Source organism: Tarenaya hassleriana, unplaced genomic scaffold (genome assembly GCF_000463585.1).
Source record: "Tarenaya hassleriana unplaced genomic scaffold, ASM46358v1 Cleome20, whole genome shotgun sequence".
NCBI lineage: Eukaryota > Viridiplantae > Streptophyta > Magnoliopsida > Brassicales > Cleomaceae > Tarenaya > Tarenaya hassleriana.
In genome coordinates this window covers 2,712,203-2,721,082 of record NW_010965373.1, presented here as the reverse complement: position 1 = coordinate 2,721,082, position 8,880 = coordinate 2,712,203, and the positions used below count along the sequence as shown (strand labels likewise).

Sequence of the window (8,880 nt, the reverse complement as noted above, 5' to 3'; positions counted from 1 at the left end):
AACCGCTGAAGAACCCTAGCCAAGAACAGCTTGGCTTCTAACATGGAAAAGCTTTGTCCGATACATGTACGAGGGCCTGAGCTGAAGGGCAAGAAGGAAAGTCTTCCCTTTGTTGTCGTCGCCACTCCGTTGGAGAATCTCTCGGGCTTGAACTCTTTCACGTCGTTTCCCCAAAGATCGGGATCGTGATGGATCATGAGCATCGGCAACGTAAGTACAACTCCCGCAGGCAGGCTGAATCTCTCCAGCTTCAGTTCTTGTTCGGTTATCCGACATGTGAAGTAGGCTGGTGAGTACAGTCTCAGAACTTCGTAGAGGATCATCGTTATCTGATGATGCAATATCGGGTTAGTTCTAGTTCCAAGAAAAGTATACGTACATTCTCATGAAATTTGATTGGTTTATATATGAAACTTACGATTTTCAGATGGCTTAGCCCATCAAAATCTGGATCATCATTCGTATTGAGCACTCGGAAAACCTCGTCTCTTGCTTTTTCTTGCCAGTCCTGATGTTGGCCGAGAGAAACCAATGACCAGACAAGCAAGGACGATGTTACATTCTGTCCGGCCAGGTAGAACGCCTTGCAATCATCGATCATATCCTCGATTGTCAGTCCAGATTCCGGTCCTTGCTCTTTGATCATCTTAGCATTCGAAGCCAACATCGAGCTCAAAAGGTCGGTACTTTTAACGTCTTCTCCTCGGTTTATCTCCTTCTCTTTTGCCTCAATCATAGCTTTGAACATTGCCCTCATTTCCCTTTCTGTTCCTCTCAATCTCTTGTTGAACTTTGTCGGTAAAAACCTGCGCCAAAATGAAATGAATTCACACACACACACACATGCACACATTATATATATAGATAGATCCATCATGCTCATATATTCCCGTGAAAAGTTTGATCATTGAAAACTTTACCTGGATCCAGGAATGTATACGGAACGTATAGCTCGGAGGCCGAGATCGATCTGTTCTTGTTGGATTTCGAAGATCTTGATCCCGTCTTTGTAGCGATCCCCAAAGGCAGCTCGAGCAAGCATGTGTTTGGAAACCTCGAGACAGTAAGGCCATGAATCAATCTCCATTGATGAACCTCTTGTTCCTTCGGCTAATGTCTCCCATTGTTGCAGCATCTCCTTGCAGCTCAAGTCGAAAGCTGGAAGTATGTTCTGTCCATTTTTTGTATTTTTTTTTCCAAGTGGAATTTATTATTTATTTGGAGAAAAACACCATTATACATTTTATTCAAATCAATGTGGTCGTTCCATATCAATGATTAGACAAATTTATTTGTCATCAAAGATTCTGTATCTAAGTTTATGAAATACAAGATGGATAAAAAAACGATTGAGTATTTTTTTAACAAAAAAAATTAAATCAAAATAATTTAAAATCCGGCCGGTACAACATTTTTCCAAATTAGAAAATAATTGACCCTGAAAATTCAACAGAAATTCAAGCAAAGTCCCTAAAGAAAAGCTGGTGAAAGCGTTACATTGATTCTTTTAGTCAAAGAAATCCGACCAAAATTGTCTCCACTCGCTTCAATTCAAGTCCCAAGCCCATGAACATCTTTGGATTATATGACTTTATAAAAAGTCGTAATTTATATATGAGAGAGTCAAAATGTGCGTATTTTACGTAGTTTCATACATACATACATACATACATACATACATACATATATATATATAGAGAGAGAGGGGGGAGAACCTTCAGGTTGTCGGTACGGAAAGAAGGGTTGAGAATAGAGCGGTGTTTGGACCAAAGATGGCCTTCATGATCGAGAAGACCACTGACAAAGACATGATTGTGAGATCCTATCTTCGGTTTCGGAAACACTTCGTGTCTGCTCAGAATCTCTCGTACCGTCTCCGGCTCCGTCACTATCACGTTCGGGTACGGTCCGTACCATGTGAAGCACCTCTTCCCTATACATACATATATTCCACCACAAAAATTAACGTATACATGCATTCGAGTTCTATACTATATCATATACATAACATAATATACGCAATACGTATACCGTATTTTTTGACGGTCCGGTGGATGAAAGGCATCATCCGGGGAAGAATATCGGCCCCGAGAGGAAGAGGGTGGGATTGAGCAGACCGGTCCATGTCGTTGCTCTCCTTCATATCTCCGACCAAAATTCTGTATGAATTGCCGGAGAATCCTTGTTGCCTCAAGTACTTCTCCAGCTTCTTCGGCCCCAACCAGACCCAATTCAAAGATCTCCACACCAAAACCCACAGTCCCGCCAAAACCAATGCACCGATCGATATCTTGTTCGTCATCCCATCCATTTCCTTGATCGAGTTTCTCTCTCTTATGTTTCTGGGTTTCTCTGGATTCTGACAGGAAGCGTTTGCTATCTTCTGTATAAATATGTGTGTATGTTGATATATATATATATATATATATATATATATATATATATGTGTGTGTGGCGTGTATGACAACGGGGAGGTGGGTGAAAGTATAAATAAAATACGACAAAGTTGTGAATAATATATTGTAGAAAATCGTTGTATTTGGACTGACTAGAATTTACAATACTAATTTAATTATGTATTTTCACAATTAATTTCGTGTTCCTTTATATGCGTACATCTGAATGTGGCTTTATTGCCTGAGTTTAATGGTTGACTTCGTTTTTTTCTTTTCTTTTCTGCTCTTTTTTTTTCAAGTTTCTTCATTTGTTTAAATAATATAATTTTATCATTTTTTCTTTTTTTAAAAATCAATTTTTATATGTTTGGCTCTGTTTTTTTTTTCGATCAATTAAATTCAATTAGTGGAGATCTCCAATAACCACATTGAGCAAAGAAAATGAGAAATGCGTATACAGATCTTTTATATGTTATCAGAATATATTATAAATATATATTAGTTTGTAATCAAAGTATTTTTTTTCTTTTGTAATAGATCAATTTCATTAATATCTTTTACAAAATTTCTATTTAATAATAAAAACTTTTTCGACTTAATACTTTTTGTTTGCTTAAATTGAATGTAGTTAGTAATACAACATAATAGTAATATATATATATATATATATATATATATATATATAGTGATACCTCATATATAAATACAAGTACTAGAATTTGTTCAAATTTATATATAGCAACGTTTAATTCCTATATATAATTGATTCAATATACAAATATTAAAAGAGAATTGATCATTAAAAGAGCCATAACTATTATAGTTAATATATGACGTTGTTTTGGTATAAAAGAAAATTATATTTGGTAATTTATAGGCATTGTTGAATTTTTATAAGAAATGTGCACCAAGGGGTCGTCGTTCAACAAAATTATTAGCGCGAATAACGGATGTCAACTCTCTTGCGAAAAAAAGAAAAGAAAAAATTGGCATGTGACACGAGATATATTGTCCCAATCATATAATATCTAATATATAATTTAATTCAAATATACTTAAAAAAAAAATGCCATTATGTGCGGTTTGCTAATTATTATTATTTATTGACTGTTTGGACGTAGATCACAAAACCTCATCAATCACAGTGACATTATAATTATTTAGTAATTAGACGGATAAGCTTAATTAGTAAGAAATAATTACTTGTCTCTTCACGTGGTTTGCAGGCTATTGCGTGAGATTGGTGGGTTTACTCTGCACCCGAATGATTGTGGTTGTTCCGTTCGTTACAAAAAAAAAAAATAATACGTGTGATAATGATATAAGGGTGAGAGAAAACTCGTGATGAAATTGATTAATTTGAAACCATTATATATATATACTCGAAAAATACCAAATTCTTAATTTTTAAAATTAATATATATATATATATATAATTTTATTTTAATAAAACTTTTAATACAATAAAATATTTATCGTTTTCAAAATACATAAACTCGATGTATTCTCCGATTAGAAATAATATACTCCTCCGGTTTCAAAATATTTATCGTTTTAGATTTTATAACATTTAAAAAAAATTAAAAAAAATCATATATATTCTTATTAAATCATATTTTTATTAATCATCTATTGAAATGAGATGTTTTTAAATAAAGATAAAATTAAAAACTTCACTAAAATATTGCCTAGAAAATGTAAAAGGACATGTATTTAGTTAAAAAAAAAATTTCTAAAACGACATGTATTTAGAAATGGAGGGAGTAATACATATAAAATGAAGAATGTATGGATTTTACATTTTTATATTTATGTAAGTTGCCAATATTTTACTGGATTTGATAATCTTAAGTCTGGAAATTAGTACAATAGAACATTTTATAACCAGAAAATCCAAAATTCATCATAGAATATGAAGGAAATAGTGGGGTTAAGGTCGTGTGGTTATGGTTATGAAGAAAACAAATATGATCATATTCATTTCAATTCAACCAATGTGTGCCAAGTGACGTCACACCGACCAACATTATTATATTTTTGTAGGATATGTTTTTTTAGTAAACCAATGTTTTCCGTGGGAAATATTTTCAGATTATAAAATATGATGTTAGATCTTACCCAAGATGTGAAAAAAAAAAAACCAAACAATACTCGCCAGCCACCGTCCGCTTTTTAACGGCGTCTAGATAATTTTCTACACAAAAAGTTAACGACGTTAAAATATAACATATTTCGTCACCGTCTATTTTCGTTATCGACTTCTATTATCAACTCTGTAAAATTAATTCACTTTGAAAATTGAACACGTAATCCAAGTCTCCATATTTATTTTTTATTTTATTTTTTGATTTTTTATTTTTTTTTATTACGATGGGAATCCCTATCTTACAACCCTTCGGTCGGACACTGGACACCGCAACGCAAAGCCTCCCAATCCATGCGCCGTAATCCAAATCCACATATTTTGTAATCAAACATGCATTAAGACACAAAACACATTCAAACATGCATTAAGACACAAAACACATGCATAGCTCAACCATATTTGAATCCGCCGCCGCCGCCGCAAACATCCACCGGAATCATGGTCGCTGCAGCAACTACGGTCGCCGTGTCCAGGGACCCACCACCTCTTCCTCCACCGCCGCCAAAATCTCTCTGCCTTTTCCGACAAACGTAGGTAGGAAGGCGGCGGATTCGGAGCTTGTCGTGTCGTCGTTGTGAATCTCAGTAAAAACGGTAATAATGCATAATATAACTCGGTGATCTCCACATTTGAGTTCATTTATACATAGATGAATTCCCAAAGTCAAAACTACCATTATATATATATATATATATATATATATTGCAGTAAATATCTCAAGAAACGGATACAAGAAAACATCTCAGTAAGAATCCCAAAAGGGACAAAAAAAATCCGAGAATTATAGCAAGGAAGTTGTTCAGTTCAAAGGGCCTCAAAGTATCGTTACATGAAAACCAAACCCAGAAAAAAAAAGATCAACACGCACAAATCTCATGGCCGCAATCCTCACCACAAGCACCATCAATGGCGGTCGAGACCAACCCTTCTTTGCTCGTGTCAGTAATTACCTTCTCGTCCACGAAATCTTTTTTCGGGTCCAAAAGTTTCCTCCTCAGGTCACTTGGGTTCTGATTTCTTTCTGCAATGGAGCTGAAAAGAATGGAGAAGCAAGTGAAGCAACACGATACAACATTGATGACCATAACAGAAGCACAGAGGATAATGACAATAGCCGTGTAAGCATCCATTTGTCTCGGAAGCTCATGATGTTGCAATAAAAGCGGAATCTTTTAATTGGAAAATGAAGTCTCATATTCAAAAGTGACCATTTGTATATCCCTTGGCCCCAGATATAAGAGAGATTTGGGGATATAAAGGGAGAATATAATGTGGGTGAAAACTGCCTGTGCGTGTCTTTTTGTTGCGCATCTTCTTGTCGGAGAGCCTCACAAACAGGAAATTAAGGATAAAGAACACATTTTTGTTTTCTGGGTCAAAAAGAGTGAGGTGGAGAAGATTTTTCAACGGATAAAGGTGGTGGTGGGCATGACCAACTCCAAGCATTTGTCTCTTTCCTTTCCCTTTCCTACAACCATACAGATTTCCAACAAGTTTAAGCACACGGCAGGAATGATGCAATAAGTAACATTATCTAAGATGTTTCCAGGCCACTAATGGCGTTCATAAAGGAATTAACAGTCTAGACACAGGAAAGCTGATATGAACATTAGATTTAACTCTGAGCCTTGGTTCATGATTTTACTAGCAATGAAAATATGGTGAGTTCCACTTCCGTTCAACTTTCGTCCAGACAAGACACGAGTCAGATACATAACACCCAGTTCAATTATTTCAAAGAATGATTTTGTTTCACATACATATCCTCAGACATCAGAGATTAATCTACAATAGCTCAGACAGAACAAGGATAAGGTTAAGAAAGATTATCCATACGCTATACGGGTTTGAAGATTTACAATATCAAGAAAACACATCTAAAGGACATTCGTACAAGTAAACTTTATTTTAAAAGCATTATGGCTTCCTCAAGATATGTATCTTTAGTTTAGACTGATTCACAGATAACCCATTGCATACAAGCACATTGCCGTACAACAAAATTTGTCATTGACAACATATATTCACCTAAGCAACTCAGCAGCAAATGATGCATTTTCAAGTTTCTTGACAGAGAAAGACTCAAAATATTCCAATATTCTACTATTGGGTAATTAAATATCAGGGGCAGCTAAGATTTGCAGGCCATGAACGACAATGTACATATGTCAAAGTCATGTTTACCGGATTTATCGTCGCCACCTCTATGCTTTGAACTTTCTTCTTTTGGCTTCCAGAAAGTTGAAAAATTCAGAGAGCAAGAAACCCCAAAACAATATTTTAAAGCATCTCTGCACCCAAAAGAAATATACATCAATTACTCAAGTCAACTAATTTTTAACATAAAACAAGATTTTACATGAATAATAAAATAAAAGCCTATTGCTTGGATGACTTTCACAAAACATAAAATGCTGAAAATATAATCTTATATGGTAGAAAACAAAGATTCAGATGAGTAAGGCAGACATCATGTCTAGCCAAATAACCACCAGCAGCAGATAGCTGGGCAGTAGTCTGGCAAATTATCAGCCAAACAATTTCATCATATGATCCCCTATTGAATTGTGCAATACAAGCGAGCGAATGATGGTTAATGTGTGTAAATTAAAATATGCAACGCATCACATATCAAATCAAGCTCAAATGCAGATGAAACTCTGCCCGCGAAATTCAAAGCCTTTGTGTTATATGCATCCCGGTCCCTTTTATCAGTTTCTTGTCCTTGGTAGCATGAATAACACATAATACATGCTTTTGGACTTGGGCTCTAAATGCATCAGACAAAAACTTAGAAGTTTCATATTAAATCCTCAAATTTCAAAGAGTACATAGCATTATGCAGCATAAATTTTCTTAAAAGTAATGATCAATTACCAGCTGCTTCGAGTTTTACTGCCTCTAACTAAACTCACGCACATGGATCCCAGAATTGAGTCAGCTGAACTGCAAGATTAAGAAATGCAAATATGGAAGACTTTTGAGCATGATTTCAAGGTTTTAGCAAACTAACAAAGAGTGGAAATACCTCCAGGCTTGCAACTATGCAGCAACTGACTATGTATGAACCCCATCTTGTTGAACCTTCTGGCAAATATTCTCAAAAGTGATGTGAAGAGACCAGACAGTAGACACGCAGACAAGATTTATAGTGGAAAAATGATTATAGAAGAAAAGGTGTAGCATATCTCTTCTTCAAAAATCAACAATAATAACTCCAACCATTGTGAATTCTCATTGTTTCACAGGTTTGGCGGGAAGGAGCATACCTCGAAATAGATGCAAGAGCTTCCACAAACAATCAAGATTCTCCGAAACCTGCTATCGTTGAAGCCCATGTGAACGCATTTGGCTTTTTCATTCCTCTAAAAGACATCTCTCAAAGTCGTTGTCTTCCCTGATGTTTCCATACACTTCAGCAAGACCATTCCCAGGGCTAAAGCTAGATTCACCTTCTAAAATGCTCGTGATTATCCAAGGAAGAATAGAACAGGGCGCAAGCTCGAACAGGGCTATTGGTGTAGCATGCCAAGATTCATCATATCAGACAATAAGCTCAAAGTCATTCCTTCATAAAAATGGACTAAAACGTTAACAATATAACCCGTTTCTTCATACAAATGTAGTAGTATCCTCAGATTCAGAATACAAGCCAACCACCGAACCATCACAGAAATTACACGCTTCAAACTAATATTTCAGCCTCTGCCCATACCTACCTCAAACCATGGATGACGAAATGAAGAGAACATCCTTAGCCCATCCCTTAAATTGCCATCATGCAATACACACAGATAGGCAGATACCATACTCGTCCACGAAACCAATTTCCCTTCAGCCATTTCATCGAACACGAGATGGGCATTTGGACGGCGACACACGACGTAAAACTTCCCCAGATTTTTCGGCAAGTAAACATCTTTGATATGACCCAGACTGGACAAGGAAGCAATGAAACGATCCTGTGTCTCCTTTTGCAGGAATCGTCATGCCTCTCGAGCTCTAAGAAGAAGCATGGAAGATAAATGCTTTGAATCGCAGTGTCTTCCATTGAAAGAAAACAAATTGCTGGATCGGAAATTTAACTAAAAAAAAAGACAAGATCATTTCTGTTGGGATCGGAAATCTAATAGCTTCAGTTCCGTAGAACAACGACAACTTCAGTGTCGCCGTTTTCCAAACCAAAAGACAATGCAATCCGTGCGAGTTTTCTGTCGGTCTCCGTGTTTACTGTTTAGGTTTAGGGATCTGTTCAGGAAGGACAATTTCGTAAATAATGGAAAAAACAGGGTTAAAAAAACGCTCGAAGCCTATCCAAAGATCAACCACACACACATC

General features: G+C 36.0%; 2 protein-coding genes across 6 annotated transcripts in view; both read right to left on the bottom strand.

The window, feature by feature from the left end:
* Positions 1 to 2,389, bottom strand: part of LOC104813985 (cytochrome P450 72C1-like) — a 2,858-nt gene extending 469 nt beyond the window's left edge. Inside the window, exons 1-5 of one of the 2 annotated variants that reach the window (XM_010541829.1) lie at positions 2,032 to 2,389; positions 1,716 to 1,933; positions 921 to 1,171; positions 419 to 806; positions 1 to 329 (exon numbers count right to left, since the gene is read on the bottom strand). In XM_010541829.1, coding sequence (XP_010540131.1) covers positions 1 to 329; positions 419 to 806; positions 921 to 1,171; positions 1,716 to 1,933; positions 2,032 to 2,311 — 1,466 coding nt within the window. In that variant the 5' untranslated portion in view covers positions 2,312 to 2,389. The remainder of the gene's footprint in view (positions 330 to 418; positions 807 to 920; positions 1,172 to 1,715; positions 1,934 to 2,031) is intronic. The other variant, XM_010541830.1, reaches the window with a different exon arrangement.
* A 2,881-nt stretch (positions 2,390 to 5,270) lies between these two features.
* On the bottom strand, positions 5,271 to 8,802 carry LOC104813984. 4 transcript variants are annotated; one of them, XR_771841.2, is made up of 5 exons: positions 7,812 to 8,802; positions 7,571 to 7,629; positions 7,420 to 7,488; positions 6,727 to 6,833; positions 5,739 to 6,010 (listed from the first exon to the last, which is right to left on the bottom strand). XR_771841.2 is itself a non-coding variant. In XM_019202554.1 (4 exons), exon 4 carries the CDS (start codon positions 5,670 to 5,672, stop codon positions 5,400 to 5,402), a length of 273 nt encoding a protein of 90 aa, XP_019058099.1. In that variant the 5' UTR covers positions 5,673 to 6,010; positions 6,727 to 6,833; positions 7,420 to 7,488; positions 7,571 to 8,802; the 3' UTR covers positions 5,271 to 5,399. The 4 variants fall into 4 exon arrangements, 1 of the variants encoding a protein (XP_019058099.1); XR_771840.2 differs by having other exon boundaries at positions 7,571 to 8,110; positions 8,262 to 8,802; XR_771842.2 differs by having other exon boundaries at positions 7,571 to 8,054; positions 8,262 to 8,802.
* Between the last annotated feature and the right edge of the window lie 78 nt (positions 8,803 to 8,880).